This window comes from Melanerpes formicivorus, unplaced genomic scaffold (assembly GCF_026170545.1).
Source record: "Melanerpes formicivorus ecotype bairdi unplaced genomic scaffold, bMelFor1.0.p_v2 SCAF_42, whole genome shotgun sequence".
NCBI lineage: Eukaryota > Metazoa > Chordata > Aves > Piciformes > Picidae > Melanerpes > Melanerpes formicivorus.
Window position 1 is genome coordinate 5,772,982 of NW_027142394.1, and position 18,611 is coordinate 5,791,592.

The 18,611-nt window shown below is 40.2% G+C and overlaps 1 protein-coding gene across 6 annotated transcripts in view; it reads left to right on the forward strand.

Annotated features, from left to right (window-relative positions):
* The window catches only part of SNTG1 (syntrophin gamma 1), a 273,334-nt gene that overhangs the window by 153,341 nt on the left and 101,382 nt on the right, over positions 1–18,611 (forward strand). For 4 of the 6 annotated variants that reach the window (XM_068158802.1, XM_068158799.1, XM_068158800.1 and 1 more), the window contains 5 exons: positions 623–757; positions 10,010–10,066; positions 13,749–13,806; positions 17,592–17,635; positions 17,744–17,785. In XM_068158802.1, coding sequence (XP_068014903.1) covers positions 623–757; positions 10,010–10,066; positions 13,749–13,806; positions 17,592–17,635; positions 17,744–17,785 — 336 coding nt within the window. Of the gene's footprint in view, positions 1–622; positions 758–10,009; positions 10,067–13,748; positions 13,807–17,591; positions 17,636–17,743; positions 17,786–18,611 lie in introns of those variants that run through there. The other 2 variants (XM_068158804.1, XM_068158805.1) reach the window with 2 other exon arrangements.

Below are 18,611 nucleotides of genomic sequence, written 5' to 3' on the forward strand. Positions count from 1 at the left end.
AAGCCTAAATCAGTGTTATACTCACAGTTGTACCACAGAAAGCCTACAGTGGGTTCATAGAGTCACAGAATGGTCTGGGTTGGAAGTGATCTCTAAAGGTCGTGCTGCATTCAGCAGGGACATCCTCCACTGGATCAGGTTGCACAGAGCCCTGTCAAGCCTCACCTTGAATATCTCCAGGGCTGTAGGCTGTTAGTGCCCACATCTGTCTAGTTTGGAAGTGTTACTTTGTGCACTTGTGAGTTAAAAATGGTGTAATATGTGAAACAGTCGCTTTTATTTCATGTCCGAGTGAGGCATCATCATTTAATACAGACATGGAAAGAACATCAGCTGTTCTGAAGCAATTTGAAAGGAGTTTCACAAATTAATTATAGGCAGAATAATTCTTTATTATTGCAAACCCTGCCTTCACTAGTTGCTACTCTAACCATTTTTCTCTTGTCGCCTGAGCACAGTAAATAAATAGACTGATCTTTGGTAAGAGTTTGGGATATTATTTGGTGTATTTATGCTAACTGTACCTATTTCTCAGCTGTTCTGTTTCAAAGTTTCACTTCTAGCAATGCAAAGTGCTAACTGAGAAAACTTTTTTTTTATCCCTTTATTCCTTTCTTTGAAGACAAAGACAGGGATTTGTTTGCTGCAGGATGGTAACCAGGAGCCTTTCAAAGTGCGACTGCACTTAGCCAAAGATATTTTGATGATCCAGGAGCAGGATGTGATCTGTGTGTCTGGTGAGCCTTTCTATTCTGGTGTAAGTAGTTTTTACTTTTTCTTTAAGATGTATTTTATACCAGGCAAGAATGCTCTGTGTTTATGTGTGCACAGCTACCCCCCATGTTCTGAGACTTCATTTTATCCTTTTGCCACTGTGTGTTTTAATATCATCTGTTGAGAGTAAATCTTAGCAATACTCATCTAAGAAGCAGCAGTAAGTTGTTGCATGCATGACCACAGCATTTTTTTTTCCTCTACATTTCCCACTGAGTATGGTATGAGTGACAAAAGCAGTGATTTTGGCAGTGAATACAGACATCTCAATGTACTTACATACCTGAGTGTTGTCTGCAGAGCTGATAAGACACCTTATGGGTAACTGTTATGGCAGGGCTTTGCTGGTGGATGAATGATCTGCTGTCTGCTGTTGCTTAGGTTGCTTGAAGTGGTAGCACACCACCAGATTGCAGCCTGCTGCAAGGTCACTGGTTTTACCACCACATCATGTCAATAGTGTGATTTCTGTATTACTCTTGTACATGATGTGTCAGATTTCTTGTTCAGGCATCGTACTGCAGTTTGTGGATCAGAAACTAAGCTTTGTAGACAACTATTTGGAAGATCTGTAAAATGTTGTCTACAACAGTACTGGAGGTTTTGGACTGTTGCAATGCTGAGTTTTCATTTAATTCAAGGAGATGACTGAGAAAACAACAGAAACCATTTAGTCTTAATTTCTATGGACATTTTTATAGCTGCTGTAATTATATTTTGTAGAGTTATTTTTAAGATTTATGGGAAGCTATCATAAACATTCTGCTCTCCCTTTGAGCTAAATAAAATTATCATAGGATTTCATGTTAAATCTTTTGAGGAACAGTAATGTAGTAGCTGTTTATGCAAATGTTATGTGACTGCTATGCTTTGTCTGTTTTATTAATTAATTGCTGCTGTTACCACATCCCTGTATCTCTAAATACAAGTATAATAAAAAGCAGAAACCAGAAATAAATTGGTAGGGTTTTAGCAGTGCTAACAGTGTAGAAGATGAATGGAAAAATGTGTAGAAGAATCCATCTTACTGTTATGAACATCTCAAGGTGAACAGCTCTGGGTTTTTTCTCTGATACAAGTGGAGCAGGCTGCCTGCACTGTCTCCATACAGGCTGGGTTCATTTGCATGACAAGTCTGATGTTGCCTTCTGACAGTTTCATGCTGTATAAATACAATTTATTAATAGAGGTCTGTGTGCTTTGTATAAAATAAAGATGCTCCTTTTACCAAGCACACTGTAATGCAGCCCAGATAAAAAGAAGTTAGGAGTTCAAGTTCAGGCTGTAGTTGTTCAGTTAGCAACACGCACTGTGGCACCGTTACTCCACCAAACCCCTTCTGACATTACTCATTAAAAGGTTTTATCACACTAAAATATGACTGTCATTATTGTGCTGCAGAATCTAGTAGCTCTGCTGAAGCTGTTACTTAAATGTCCTCATGAACTGCATCTCTATTTTTCCCATTTCCCAGCAAGGCTTGCTCTTACAAGTTTTACCCTTCTTAATTTTGCAGTGGCACTGTAGGAAATAGTGAATGATTTGCTTCACCAGTTACACTCCCTCTCTCTTGTCTGCATATTGAATCCATAACTCATTAATTGATATTAGTGTGGTGATTAGTTTCTCTCCTCCTGGAAGTGTTATTGTCAGGTTAGTGACTTGTGAGCACTTTACCCTGATTTCCTCTAGGATTAAGGCTAGGTCTTGAATCAGTAGGTTAATTCCAGCTAAGGATGTTTGACGTTTCACAGACAGTTAACTCTTTAGTCACAGACCATTTAAATCATCTGGAGTCATGTGTTTGATTGTATAGCAGGATCAAACAAGTCTCACAGGCTTCTTTTTTTTTTTCCCCTTCTTCACTCATTTCTGTTCCTGATTTATTAAAGGCTTTTATTTCTTTTCTTTTCCCCCTGATCTTTTACATTGCTTGGTTGACTTTATTTTGCTCTTTCTGTCATTCTAGATGACTGATCACATCTATTTTTCTTTTACATGCATTCTGTGGAGCAAGAGCAAGTGGTGTTGTTAGCAGCTGACACTGAATGCCTCATGGAATAAACTTTAAGGAATAAAAAAATACATTTTCTAACTCACAACCAATAGGTTTGTTAGATTTCATAGGCAGTTATTTTTAATCTCTTTAAATAAATACTCTTCAAATCATTTGATTATAAGCTTTTTACTTAATCACTTCTGCACTGCTGAGGGAGGAAAGGCTATTACTATGTTTCTAGTTCAGAACAGTATCTCCTCTGTTTCTTGGGTCTGAATCAATTTGCATGCTCCTCTGTGCAGGACAGGCTTTAAACAGGCACTTAACGTTCCAGGGTATCCTGATCTGCATCCTGAGGAATAATCTAAATTAAATCAATGGCTCCTTAGGAATGAGGTGCTGCTTAATGTGGGTGGATGGGATAAGGACCTAGTTCTTAATTTAGAACACTGCCTTCTCAGTGGAAAACAGCTCTAGTTTCCCAAAATTAAAGGGATGCAAAGGAACCTACTTTCTTCTTTCATTATGTACAGCTTGGAGTAAGGAAACAAAATGCATAGAAGATGATAAGCAACATAAACAGTGTTCAACACTAAAAAAAGAAAGCATCTCTTTCCTTAGCAGGCTGAACAAAATGACAGTGTTAGTGAGGGACCTGTGGCAATTCCACAAAGCTATCAAAGATCATTCCATCAGAGACTAAATCAGTTGCATCCATAAGTATTACAGAGATTTCTTTGTGTGCAACAAAGAAGAATTGCTTTCCAAGAGATAGAAACACAGTGAGTTCTGCTTTCTGCTGCTAATGGATGTCTGTTGTAGATCTAACTCCAGTGTGAATTGTCAAATCTGAGATGAGAACATTTTGTGAAACTCGGAGTCTAGAAGGCAGTGCCTGTACTAGTCCAAATTAAATCCAATTATTTTGGTGTTTTATCAAGAAAAGTAATTAACCTGTCTAGAGACTTACTTGTGGTTTGTTGTTTTTTTTCCTTCTTTAATGGGCTTTATTAATTTGCTAGTTGAGCTTAGAAATATTTCTAACAGTGCATTTGTATGTGAGATCCATGAACCAAGGATATGACAATGTACTATCTGTCAAGATGGATGATTTGAATCGGCTCCTGTTTGTCTAAAAGACTGAAAATAAACTATGAGCAGCTGGCAAATTGCTAAGTTCAGCTATTGGGACAGTTTTCTTTCTCACTAAATTTTCTTAAAGGTCCTGTTAGAGATGTACTACTATACTGCTAACTCACCTGGGGATGCCACAGAGATGATTCTCATTTCAAGTAATGTAGTTCTATGCTGCTGTGTAGTAATGCATTTTCTTAATTAAACCTTAATAATTTCTTTTATTTATATATATATATATTAATTATGAGTCTTTTGGGAGGATTGATGCGAAGATCATTCACAATTCAGCACTACTAACTTCAGTAATGTAGTTGGCAGGGAGGTTGGAACTAGATGGTCCTGGGACCTATCTTATTCAACATCTTTGTGGGGGACATGGACAGTGGCATTGAGTGCACCCTCAGCAAGTTTGCTGATGACACCAAGCTGTGTGGTGCAGCAGACACACTGGAGGGAAGGGAGGCCATCCAGAGGGACCTTGACAGGCTGGAGAGGTGGGCACAGGCCAACCTCATGAAGTTCAATAAGAGCAAGTGCAGGGTCCTGCATCTGGGTCGAGGCAATCCCAGGCACAAATACAGGCTGGGCAGTGACTGGCTGGAGGATAGCCCTGAGGAGAGAGACTTGGGGGTGCTGGTGGACAAAAAGCTCAACATGAGCTCTCAGTGTGCACTTGCAGCCCGCAAAGCCAATCAGATCCTGGGCTGCATCAGGAGAAGTGTGGCTAGCAGGTCGAGGGAGGCGATCCTCCCCCTCTACTCAGCCCTGGTGAGACCCCACCTGGAGTACTGTGTCCAGTTCTGGAGCCCCTATTACAAGAGGGATGTGGAGGTGCTGGAAGGTGTCCAGAGAAGGGCCACAAGGATGATCAGAGGGCTGGAGCACCTCTCCTATGAGGACAGACTGAAGGAGTTGGGGCTGTTCAGTCTGCAGAAGAGAAGGCTCCGAGGTGACCTAATTGTCGCCTTCCAGTATCTGAAGGGGGCCTACAGGAAGGCAGGGGAAGGACTTCTCAGGATCTCAGGTAGTGATAGGACTAGGGGGAATGGAATGAAGCTGGAGGTGGGGAGATTCAGGCTGGATGTGAGGAGGAGGTTCTTCACCATGAGAGTGGTGAAACCCTGGAATGGGTTGTCCAGGGAGGTGGTCGAGGCCCCGTCCCTGGGGGTGTTTAAGAGCAGGCTGGATGAGGCTCTGTCCAGCCTGATCTAGTGTGGGGTGTCCCTGCCCATGGCAGGGGGGTTGGAACTAGATGATCCTTGTGGTCCCTTCCAACCCTGAATGAAACTATGAAACTATGAAACTATGATCCTTGTGGTCCCTTCCAACCCTGAGTGATGCTATGATACTATGCTGCTGTGCAGTAATGCACTTCTTTAATTAAACCTTGATAATTTCTTTTATATATATACGTATATTTAATTCTTATTTTAAATTGAGTCTTTTGGGAGGATTGATGTGAAGATCATTCACAGTTCAGCACTACTAAAAAGTGCACTCAGGTTTTGGTGAATTTATAGAGCAGCCACTCTCTGAGTGCTATGGCTTTTGTCCAAGGATTTAACTGAGGTTAATACAAATGTATCTGAACATAACCTATGGACTTAATTGGGTTTTTGATAGAGAAAAAGCCTTCATCAATAAACATCTTTTCCAAAGTCAGAAAGTAACACTGACTTAAATCATTGAACTGCATCCAGACCTGAGTTCTGCTGTTACTAATCACACAATCATTCTTCTTTTTCTTGTCAAGATAAGGCCACGCTATAGCTCGCTTTTTAAAGTTGTCCTTTTGCTATTGCAAAAATCAACTCTGAAAGATTTATAACTCCATACAAAGCCCATGTGGTGTTAGCAAAAAATAAGTTGTGTTAGAGAGAGCTCTTCAACTTTACACAACAGCCCAGAGTGATAAAGGTATTACAAGTTTTGACATACAAGTTTATATTGAGAATGTATCAGTTGACTGTTAGATGCAGTCATTACATTTCTCTTCCTTGAGCATTTTAGAGTTTTCTAGACTTTCCAGGAATGAATTATAAATCTCTTGCATCAGATCACTCTCTATTGAGAGTTTAAAATTTTCTTTTGATGTTTGTGGTCTAGGTGAACCAAGTGCAGTTAACATTAGCAACGTGAAGAAAGTGAAAAGCTTATGGTTGTAAGCATCTGGGGGGTTCATTTATTTTCTGTGTTGTGTTTACTTACTCTTTTGATGTGGGATGGCTTAGTATGAATGGTGCCAAAGTGAAACTCCCTGTCCTGGAGAGAATTGCAAATATGTGAACAGACAGGTCACCTTTCAAGCATTTTTTCCATTCTTGTTACAAAGCTCCCAGTAAGAAGAGTGATGTATTTTTTTTCTGTCACGTTGGTATCTGTCAGCTACTCAGTGGAGTGAAGCCATTTTTTTTCACAGAAGTCGTCAAATATCTATCAGATGGTGGTAATTTTTTTTTTTTCTCCTGCCAATCTGGACAGCCTTTAAGTGACAACCCAGAACTGACAGATGTAAATACGATTATTTAGGGACAACCTAAGCCAGCTTGGTTTTTTTTCTGCACCTACATAAGAGGCAGTGCAAACTCCTGAGGTTCAAACACAGGGCTGCCATTTGTAAAGCCAAATTTTAAAGAGTGGAATATTTTTTTATGTTTGTTTTTTTTTTTTCTCCACTGGAATAAATTTTTCCTCCTAGAAGAAGAAAAATATTGTAAACTGAAACCATTTTGAGGACCCAAAATACCGATCAATGGCAGGGCCTGATGTGAGGCAGAAGCGGGAACCTATAGCTGTCATGGAACTGCAGAGAGTGTTCATGACCAAGCTGGGACCATGGGAATATACAGAATTAACCAGGTTGGAAAAGACCTTGGACATCATCAAGTCCAACCTGTCACCCAACACCATCTAATCCACTAAACCATGGCACTAAGTGCCTCATCCAGTCTTACTTTAAACACTTCCAGTGATGGTGACTCCACCACCTCCCTGGGCAGCCCAGTCCAATGGCCAGTCACTCTGACTTTGGGTGTGGGGCTTTCTCTCTTTTATTTCTATATGATATGTGGTACTTTCTGAAATAAATCCTGAGCAGAGTTTTGGTAAGTAGATGTGATAGTTTTGTGCATATTCATTGCATTCCATTATTGCTTGTAAAACAGCTTTCCATTTTTGCTTCCCCAACTGAGTTCAGCCGAGCTTTTGTTCATGTGGGTGAGCGAAACCGTCACAGTAGATATTTAGGTGAATGTTTCTGCTTTGGGGCACTTGCTGTAGAACTAGGAGTATTTACAAGTGTGAGCAAGAAAAGGGTTGAGCCTTCTTGCTCATTCCATTCAGCATAGGCACTTTACATCACATGGCTGTGTTTGCTGTCCCCAGTCTCTCCCGCATGGCTGTAGAGGGAGGGGAACTTCAGCTGACCAGACATTCTGCTGCCATCTCTTACTGCCAACCTTCTCCAGTTGTGTGAGAAACTGAAATAAAGAAACAAACTTTGAGTGTCACGCAGCAGAAGTTGTTAGCAGATGAGCAAGACTGCTGGCAAGCCTTGTTAACACTATTAATTCCCACTGGAAATGTGGCTGACTTGTGTGCTCTGTCCTTTGCACTCAGAATGAGTTGTAGAGTTTGACTGTTCATGTCAATTAATCAAAAAAACAAACCAAAATACACCCCAAACCAACAACAAAATACCAGTGTGAAAGAGCAAAGAACTGCCAGAAGAGGATGTAAAATCTTCCTTCTTGAGTATGTAAGAAATAATTAATTGGGGGGAAAAGATAATCTAATGGCATTTTCTCATTTCAAAATGTGGGATTACTAATAGGGAATGAGAGGTATATGAGAGCATGGCCTTGAAGATATTATGGCAGCAAATGTTAACAGGTTGATCTGTGAAGTTGCTGCCAATGATTGTAACTTTATATTTCATTTTTATGTTAAAATCATATTCTAACATTTTCCTCCTTTTTTCCCCCCCTCACATTTTTCGTGTCACTTGCCATGCAGATTCTTTTCTTCCCACCTACTGTTTTCTTCTGCACCCATTTAGCTCTTTTCCATGTTCTTCCATACGGGCTGCACCTTGCTGTCTGTTCTGTCCGCTGTGAAGAGAGGTCTTGTTTTCTATCTGGACTTAGACAAATCTGTTTTTCATACCTTTACTCTTGTGAGATGACTGCCCAGACACACCCGTGTCTCAAACTGAAAATGTAGTGTTTGCTATCCTAGTAGAATAGAATAGAATAAACCAGGTTGGAAGAGACTTTTGAGATCATCAAGTCCAACCTATCACCCAACACCATCTAATCAACTAAACCATGGCACCAAGCACCCTATCAAGTCTCCTCCTAAACACCTCCAATGATGGTGACTCCACCACCTCCCCAGGCAGCTCATTCCAATGGGCAATCACTCTCTCTATGATGAATTTCTTCCTATTACCCAGTCTAAACCTCCCCTGGAACAGCTTGAGACTGTGTCCTCTTGTTCTGGTGCTGGTTGCCTGGGAGAAGCAACCCCAGCTCCCTCAGCCTCTCCTCACAGGGCTTGTGCTCCAAATCCCTCCCCAGCTTTGTTGCCCTTCTCTGGACATGTTCCAGCAACTCAACATCTTTCTTAAACTGAGGGGCCCAGAACTGGACACAGGACTCAAGGTGTAGCCTAACCAGTGCAGTGTACAGGGGCAGAATGATCTCCCTGCTCCTGCTGGCCACACTGTTCCTGACACAGGCCAGGATGCCATTGGCCTTCTTGGGTAATAAAAAGGTTGACTAATGGACTAGTGAAGTTTCACAAGCTGTTAACTTGGTTTTATGAAGAGTTGTAGAGTTCCTTTTTCCTTTTATTCAACTGTCACTTGGCTGCTTCCATACAGACATTTTTAGATCTCATTAGATTACTAACCATTACTGTTAAGAGTCAGCTTAGCAATTCTAAAGTTTCTTTTACGTCACAAAACAGTCAGCATAACATATTTAAACCTTTACTGTGCCCTAAGGTGGAGTTGTTCATAATAACATTAACTCTTGACTAAATATAAATAGTTACTGATTGCATAAGATTCTGATTGTTCCTTTCCTGTTTCTGTGTGCTCCCATGGTCATTCTTTACTTCTGGCCTCATTTTAAGGTGGTATTTGTGATCTCACAAAGTTTGTATGTTTGGTATCCTAGTAGAATAGAATAGAATAATGTTTTTTTCAGGTGAAAATTGAATGCCCTTTAATGAAAGCCTAAAAGACCCATTGCTTCTGTTTCACTGAAGAGCTCTAAGAATATTTTTTGGCAAAACCCTTAGCTCTTCTTTCCAGTCAATGAATAGATGCGTGGATGAGGAATTTTCTGAGTTAAAGGCATGGAAAATGCTGACAGCTTGGCAGCAGCTTTGAGTTTTTTCAATAAAATGAAAACTACTTTTTTTTTTTCTTTCTTCTCCCCTCCTCCAGGAAGCAGCTTCTAAAACACTGCTCTGAATCTTGCATTTAAGGATCCTAGGAGGAGCCCTTCTGACTTGCCCTCTGTTTGGTGTAATGTAGACAACAAATGTGATAATGGAAGTCTAAGCTGGATCATGTACGCTTAGCTTCCTTTGGCTCACATCACTGAGTGGTCTTGGAGTACACAGGCTGTACTCCTTTTGGATAAAAAGAGTGGAAAATGTGCTACAGCAGTGCAGTTTATGTGCTTTTATCAGCATGTAGTGCTCAATGTACATATGGGATCCATTTAGGACTAGTTGAGATTAAGACTTCTGATATGCACTAATTGTTAAACTCTATACAGTTCTGTTCTTCACTGCACTGCTTGTGGGTACATTGCAAATTGAGCAAATGAATTTTGATTGAGATAAGACCTCTGTTTCTCTTCCAGACTTTGTCTTTTTACTCTGCAGCATGGGTTTCATGGGATTTTCACACTCAGGAACTGACGAGTGTATTAAAACAAGAAAAATCAATGTAGGATGGAAGCAGAGAAACAACTGAGTGAAGTTTGAATATAGATGTTGGGGGGGGGGGTGGGGGGGTGGGGGGGAAGAAACAAACAAACCCCAAACCATTAAATCTAACAAAACTTGGATTTATTTCATTTCCAGGAAAGAACAGTAACAATTAGAAGACAGACTGTAGGAGGATTTGGATTAAGTATAAAGGTAGGATGTTGGGGGTTTTTAATGGTCTATTATGGTATGTTGCACAAAAAGCATCTTTGTATATGGTTAATGTTACTTGTAATGAGGATAAGGTATAATTTAAAGGACCAAAAACAAGAGAGCAAACAGTCTGGGATGTTAGATACCATCACAGTAGTCAACCAGCAACTACACTGCTCTATGGAATGGAAGGCAATGGAAAGAGCATTCACTTAAGTTTCAAGCAGAGCAACTGCAATAAGGTTTGATAGGAGCTGAAAAGTGTTTGCAATTGCATAGACTACTTTTGTTCAACATCACTCTAAGTGGTTATTAATGAGTGCTAAATTACAGTGGCAGGCACATGGAACAGGCAATGAATTCATCATCAATTCTCCTATGACCATCACATCAATTCACTGCAATTCATTAGCAGGACAGAAAGTGTTGTATTGTTTTGTGTTATTGTTTGTTTTGCTGTAGATCAGCAAAGAAAGCATTATATTGTGTGCCATATTTTTGCTTTCTTTAGTAAGATTTAAAAACATATGTAAGTGGCCCTTTCTGAGGGAGAAAGGGAAGGAAGGTCTGATAATTTGTCAGCATAATTATGGTTTTGAAAACCTGACCTTAGAATCTCAATGCACCTTTAATTTTATCTTCTAAACACAGCAGTCTTCAGTCTCAAGATAGTGATGGAGAAAGCAAAGTGTGGTTCACATGAATGCAAAGAGCCTTAAATTATGCATATGAAGTGGAAGTCTAGACTTCCCTGTGAACATCTGCTAGTGCTGACCTTACAAGAAGCGACTCAGAAGAGGGATTAATGGGCATTTGTGTTGTCATTTGTAAGAATACTGCTGAGTAGAAATACTAGCTCTTAAAATATGTCTGGATGTACTTGCTGTTACCTTGTTGACCCTCTGAAGACCTCTGTTCAGGGAAATCTAATTGCTGCTTTGTGGTCAAATTTTCTCATGCCTTCAGTTAACAGCACCCAAGTTATTTTATTCCAACATCATTGCAGTTCACTGAAAAAGGATGAAATAATGCATGTCAGTATAAACCCAAGCATATGAGTGAGTGAGATTTTGTTTAGTTGGTGCCATAGAAATACCTGGTTACACTAAGGTCTTCTGAGATTTTGAGAGCAAATCTGAGGACTTTGGTGATTGGGTGACTTGCAGAGGTGTATATCAGAGGGTGTAGTTCATCTGAGGTGTGAATTACAGCAGTACAGTGATTAATGACTCTCCAAAATATTTGCTGTGCTTTGATACGAATTTGTCTAGTTTTGGCATTCAGCCCCAGGCCATTATCATGCCTTTTTATTTTCTGCTTCTTTAAATACTCATTTGCTATTAGGACTCTCACATGGTCAATCACCTTTTAACTTTCTCTAGAGTAAATATTGGAAGTATTCTGGACCCCTGGGATCTTTTACTCCTTTTATTATTATTTTTTTTTTCCTCCCCTCCCCACCCAGAAAAGCAGAAGGTCAAAATGTTAATAATTCCAAAATGAAACTAATTACCCTTTGGTGACTCATCTATGAGGGGAACTCTTTTCTTCTGCATTATAACCTGAGTGCTCCAACTTGATTGGTAAAAATCAGAGGTTTAGCTAACTGCTTAAAAACAAAAATCTGCTTGTGAGATTGATTGTTACACAAAACCTGAATTTAAGCCCTTTAAAAGATTGCTTCTAATCCACTCTTTGAAGGCCTGAAAGGACAAAAATCCCCTGTTTTATGTTTTGCTTTACTGAAGTTAATGGTGAAAGTGTGATTGAATTTGAAGCAGAACTGATCTGCTTTGCGCTCTTTGGGAGGAATTATTTTCATATTTCCAAAGCCCCTTTAGAACCTTCAGTAGTTAAATCTCCTCATGTGAAGGAACAGTCACGGAGTTAAATGGAGGAACTGATAAATGTAGTCTCGTATTTCAGTCATTTATAACATTTATGACAAACCTGAGCGGCAGAGATGTGACCCAAGAAGCTGCTAAGTGTGTGACTTCTGAAAGAACATCATGTGTCTCAGTATTGGAGAGCAGCATTCCTGCAGCAATAAAACTAATAGGTCGTTAAATAAATTAAGGTTTGCAGTTACAGCCTGACTCCTGGCTACCTGGATCCTCTACAGTGCCGTTTTCCTGGCTGTGTTTTGCTCGCTCTTTTTAAATGATGAGTGGCATCATAGATCTGAGATGTGGGTTGGCTTTCCAAAGTTTGACTTGATAAGGCTCCGAGGTGACCTAATTGTGGCCTTCCAGTATCTGAAGGGGGCCTACAGGAAGGCTGGGGAAGGACTTCTCAGGATCTCAGGTAGTGATAGGACTAGGGGGAATGGAATGAAGCTGGAGGTGGGGAGATTCAGGCTAGATGTGAGGAGGAGGTTCTTCACCATGAGAGTGGTGAAACCCTGGAATGGGTTGTCCAGGGAGGTGGTCGAGGCCCCATCCCTGGGGGTGTTTAAGACCAGGCTGGATGAGGCTCTGGACAGTCTGATCTAGTGTGGGGTGTCCCTGCCCATGGTAGGGGGGTTGGAACCAGATGATCCTTGTGGTCCCTTCCAACCCTGAATGAAACTATGAAACTATAAAATAAGACATCTCTACAGCAAGCATGTGCACCTGTCCTGCTCACATTTATGTGCATGCTTAGCTGATGCTCTTGCTCTCCATTCATTCTGTGATTAGGTTTTTATTAACACAATTTCTTGGATGCTGAAGTCCAACAATTAGTCTAATTTTTTCTGAACTGTCCTGGTCCTTAGACCATCAAAATAGTTCTGTTCAGTCCTTTATACATCTTGAGACTTGATGCCTGGACCCAAGAGAGCTGTTTCCAAAGAAAAACTGTCTGCTGAAGAGTAAGCAAACCCTTAACTAGAATTCCTAGACAACATAAGTGTGGCAAACTGTCATTTCTGATGATCTGAATTAGCACAGGTTTCCTTCCAGCTCACACTCTGATGCTCTATACAGTTAAAAAAAAAGTCTCTGTGTATTTGCCTTTTCCTTTCCTTTGAGTTTTCTTTTTATTATTATGCCTTTTAATTCTTTATTCTAAAGCACCATGAATGTTTCCAGTCCCAACAGGACGAATTGAGTGAAGGAACAGCATTGAATTGTTGAACTGTTGAAATACCTCCCAGCCTTCCTTTCTTTCACCTGATATATTGAATACCTACTGTTCCATTTCTTATTTATTTTTTCCTCCTGTTTCTTTTTACTTACCCCACTGCTTTGCTCACTCTTTGTGCTTGTGTGACAGAGATGGAAACAAATAAAGGCTGCTTTTAAGATGAAAAGTCCATACTTGCTTTTCTTGGGCCTTTGTTTACCTGTTTCTTGCCAGTATGAAAGGGGTCACAGTGTGGCTGCCATTGTACTGTGATGGCCATTTTGCTTTTGTGGGGCACGATTTCATACCTTGAGCCCTCCAGAATTCACAGAAACTAATGTCCTTTTGCTTCAGGCCTTGTAATTTTGAGCAGCATTCAGTCCACTGCCTGAGCTGATGAAAGGCAATAAGGAATAAATCTACTTCTTAATTTATCTGTTTCTTTAAGGAGGAAATGCCAAATCAATTATTGTCTCAGTCTCTCTGAAAATTGCAGTTAGAGAAAGGGGAAAGTATAATTTTAAATAGAAAGGTGTTTCCAGTGACTGACAAAATTGCCTTTTTTTTTTGTCTGCAGGGTGGAGCAGAACATAATATTCCAGTGGTCATTTCTAAGATTTCCAAAGAACAAAGAGGTGGGTGTCAGATTAATGCACTCTGTTTTGCTGTGCTCCTTGAAGCAAGGTGCATCAACCCTTGGGATTCTTCAGGAAGTGCTTAACGAATGCTGTTGGTGTTCCATTTCTCTCTTTGTCTTGATGGTCTCTTAGAACTGTTCCCTGAAAAAGTACAGCATTTATGTGTGGAATAGTTTGTTAAAAGTCTTCAAGATGGATTTTGTTGTTTGTTTTGGTGTTTTTTTTTTTAAACAAAAGCTTTTGTAGGATGTTGTTTTTAAGGAGGGGAAAAATTAAAAGGTATTTAGAGAATAACATTTAACTTCTTCCTAACATCCAGTCTAAACCTCCCCTGGTGCAGCTTGAGACTGTGTCCTCTTGTTCTGGGGCTGGTTGCCTGGGAGAAGAGACCAACCCCCACCTGGCTACAACCACCCTTCAGGTAGTTGTAGACAGCAATAAGGTCTCTCCTGAGCCTCCTCTTCTCCAGGCTAAGCAATCCCAGCTCCCTCAGCCTTTCCCCATAGGGCTTGTGCTCCAAACCCCTCACCAGTCACCATCACTGGAGATATTTAGGAAGAGACTGGATGGGACTCTTGGTGCCTTGGTTTAGTTGATTAGATAGTGTTGGGTGATAGATTGGACTCGATGATCTCAAAGGTCTTTTCCAACCTGTTTTTTTCTATTTCTATTTTCTAACAAGTTTAACAAAAGTTAATGATTTTGTGGCTTTTAATTCCAGATGTTTATTGCCAGGAAGCTGTAGCAGGTCAAATGTTTAGCCACAAAAGCATAATAACACTAGAAGAGAATGCATGTCCTTCTACTGTAGTGTTTAGTACTCAGGGATGGGGAATGGCAGACCCTTGATAATGCCCCTGCCATTTCAGCCTTAGGTGTTGGGCTCTGTAAGCCTTTGCAGTAACTCTTGCACAGCACAACTGGTTCTGCATAAGATCTTTACCACACTTTATTTTTTAATACAAGCAGTGCTGGTGCTGAATCTCTGCACTGTTTTTAGCTGCCAGTGTTTTGAAGTTATTGGAAGGATAGAGTATGTGTTAGGAAGATGGATAATGGTGAAAAAGCTCGTGATCATAGAACCAACCAGGTTGGGAAAAAACTCAGAGATCAAGTCTAACCTATTACATAATAGCTAATACCTCCTGACAACTAAACCATGGCTTTAAGTGCCACATCCAATCCTTTTTTGAATGCTTCCAGGGACTGGGACTCCACCACCTCCCCAGGCAGCACATTCCACTGGCCAATTACTCTTTTTGTGAAGTAACTTTCTCCTCATGATTGTGCAATGATAAGAGATGGAAGCTGTGAATCAGTAATAGCATGGTGCATTTACTATCTCTGTTGGCTGTGTGTATATTTATGTACTTTGTGTAAGGTCAGAAATGTCAACTTGGAAGCATTTCCCTCCATCTGTAAGGCAGGAGTTCTGGAATGCTGCCTCTGCACAATTAAAACTTGCCAACATTAAAAACAGATAATAATCATCTCATCTTCACCCACACAGAGAGAGGTGCAGGGGAATCAGTGCATTGAGAACTGAAAGCCAGTCCTGAAAGGTGGATGTGACAGTTGTGTGTAGGGAGGTTATGGAGTAGCACAGAATGAGCCCCTAAGGAAGACAGTAAGATTAACCTTAAGAAGTTATAGTTGTGACTCCATTTGTTTCACTCTACGTGTAAGGATGTAATACATAACAATGTGGCATATATTGCCTACACTAGCTATTAAAATACTATTAAGCACTGCAGGAAAAATAAGAAAAGATAGACTTCAGTTTAATTGAGCACACTAAAGTGCATACTGGTTCCTTTTATTTTTGTCATTATTTTTTTGCTGCAGTAGCTGATGCATTATTTCCAACCTCAATACCTCACTGAGATATAATCTCCATTACTGCTTTCAATAAAAATACTGCTGATTTTTAGAGAGCTCTTGGGTTGGAGACTAGGCTTGTGATGTAGAAGGTGTCATGTCACGTGTCTGTAAAAGGCATCTGAGCTGTTTGACCCAGAGCCTATGATTCAAAACTGTGCAGGGTTGATTCTGCCTTCCTTCCAACTCTCTAAAGCTTTGCAGCTTTGAACAGGAATGTGACACTTGATGCATGTAAGGTGCTTGATGGCACATGAGGTCATATATGAATTAATAGCACAGGTGAGGCCAGTGTCTAGAATAGAATAAACCAGGTTGGAAGAGATCATAGTGTCCAACCTATCATCCAACACTATGTAATCTGGGATGTGTGTTTAAGAACATAATAACGAATAAAGTCTACCCTCCAATAATGTAAGCATTCTTTGTTACAGCCAGCTAACGAAAGCAGTCCTTCCAACACAGACTTGAGTATCCTAATTTATGTCAATATTGAAGCTAGTTTTACAACTCATGTAAATGAGTTTTTGGATTGAGTTCAGTTCTAGTCTTTTCTAGACAGTGGCTACTATGATGTTTTGGAATACTACAGATAAATGATCCCATATATTCTGTTATCATTCCTTAGTTCTCCTGTTAGGGATTATTTATTTCTTTAGAGAAACCTTAATAGTCGTTGTTATTTGTTTTGTGTTTCCCTGCAGGAGCAGGGAAGTCATTCTGCCCTGTACTCAGCACTGGTTAGGCTACACCTTGAGTACTGTGTCAAGTTTTGGGCCCTTCAGTTAAGGAAAGATATTGAGTTGCTGGAATGTGTCCAGAGAAGAGCAACAAAGCTGGGGAGGGGTTTGGAGCACAGCCCTATGACTGAGGGAGCTGGGGTTGCTTAGCCTGGAGAAGAGGAGGCTCAGGGGAGACCTGATTGCTGTCTACAACTACCTGAAGGGAGGTTGTAGCCATGTAGGGGCTGGTCTCTTCTCCCAGGCAACCAGCACCAGAACAAGAGGACACAGTCTCAAGCCGCACCAGGGGATGTATTAGGAAGAAGTTCTTCACAGGAAGAGTTATTGGCCATTGGAATGTGCTGCCCAGGGAGGTGGTGTAGTCACCGTCACTGGAGGTGTTTAGGAAGAGACTGGATGGGGTGCTTGTTACCATGGTTTAGTTGATTAGATAGTGTTGGATGATAGTTTGGACTTGATGATCTCAAAGGTCTTTTCCATCCTGGTTAATTCTATTCTAACGTATGTTTTTTTATTATATAGCTCTGCTACACAACACAGTGTTTAAAATGTTCAGCTGTAGGCTTTGTAAGGTCCCTTGTCATTTATAGTGTATGGATATGTTTTAAAAGGCAAATTGAGTTTGGCTGGTGATTTTCTACAATATACTGATTGTCTAGCTCTCCAGCAGAAGTACTCCACTGAGTTTATCAGAGAAATAAGATGTGAAGTAGCTTTGGTAAAAGCTTGCAAGTTGAATTTGTCATTCATGTATAGCTCTGGAGTCTCCATGCTGCCTTTTTCCTCAGAGCTCGTAAGAAATGATCTCTTGCAGGCAAATAAGTCTGAGCCCTGCTGGCTTTATCCATTCAGAAAAATACTCCATAGCTCGCCACAATGGCCTGAAAGATGCTAGTGACTGTTTCATACACTTGGTGCTTGGGCTGGCTAGATATGCCAATACTTCGAGATTATTTAAAACAAGGAATCCAAACAATGCATTTGTAGGTTGTTTGTGGCTTGGGTTTGTTGCTGTTTTGTTCTTTGAATAAATTTTCTTTATTAGGGTTTTGCTTAAACTTTTGACAAGCTTGCACAGAACCATTGACTCAAGTAGGAATGTAGGGGAAATGTGAGATGTTTTTGGACAAAATGAGTGAAAAATGTGCTTTCTGTTTTCAGCGGAGCTGTCAGGTTTGCTCTTTATAGGAGATGCAATTCTGCAGGTGAGTCACATTGCAAGTTCCTCTGTTTCTGTCTGTTCTAGAAAAGTGAAATGAACTCTATACTTATGAAATGTAGAGTAAGTCTTGTCTTTATCTTTTTAATAACAGATTAATGGAATTAATGTGAGAAAATGCAGGCATGAAGAAGTGGTGAGCTTTTCTGTTTCTTTTAGTCTACTTTTTGTCTTTTGTAGTTACTGGGATGGCAGTGTACACTGACAGCTGGTATCAGCTGTGTTATTCCTAACCAGATATGACTGTACCTTCTAGCATGTCAAGCAAGTATGATCTTTGTGCAGTCTGTTCTTCATAAATTTGTTGTAATCATTCTCAGGCTTTTTTATATTAAAGATGACTATTTTATTATGCAGATTTTCTATGACATATTCCAACATTTCTTCTCCTGGCTTACAGCTATCAAATGTCAGTAGCGCTGCATCTTTCTGGCAGTCTGAGGTCATTTTAATTTGCAAAGCTGCGATTTTGCACTGTGTTGGAGCTTTGTTGTTTGGTTGGTTTTAAGCCTATTTAAAAATTGAAACAAAGCTTTCTGTCTGCCTGTCATTCTGTGGGTGTTGCTTAATGTGGGTACTCTCCTCCTTCAGTTAAGCTCTTATCAGTGTGGGTTTAAAATAACAATGTGTTAAGGAGATTCCTTCTGGAGAAGCCATGTGTATTTGAGAGCTCAGTAGTAGACTGCTTCCCTTGGTAAGTCAGCTTTGCTAAAAGTGTCATGTGTTTTTGTTACATTTGGCTTTTTGCTGCTGCTTTCAGAAGTAAGAAACTCTGTGTTTCAGAAAAGAAGGAGAAGATTACCAGAGAAATTATCTTTAAATCCTGTGTGGCTCTGTGGAATTTGGATCTGTATTTTAAAAACGATGTAGCAGTCTTGTAGTCGAAAGTTTACCTTTCTAAAATTTGCTTTGCCAATCCAAAGATTCTCATACAGTAATCTGTTATGTGATGCATCTTTGAA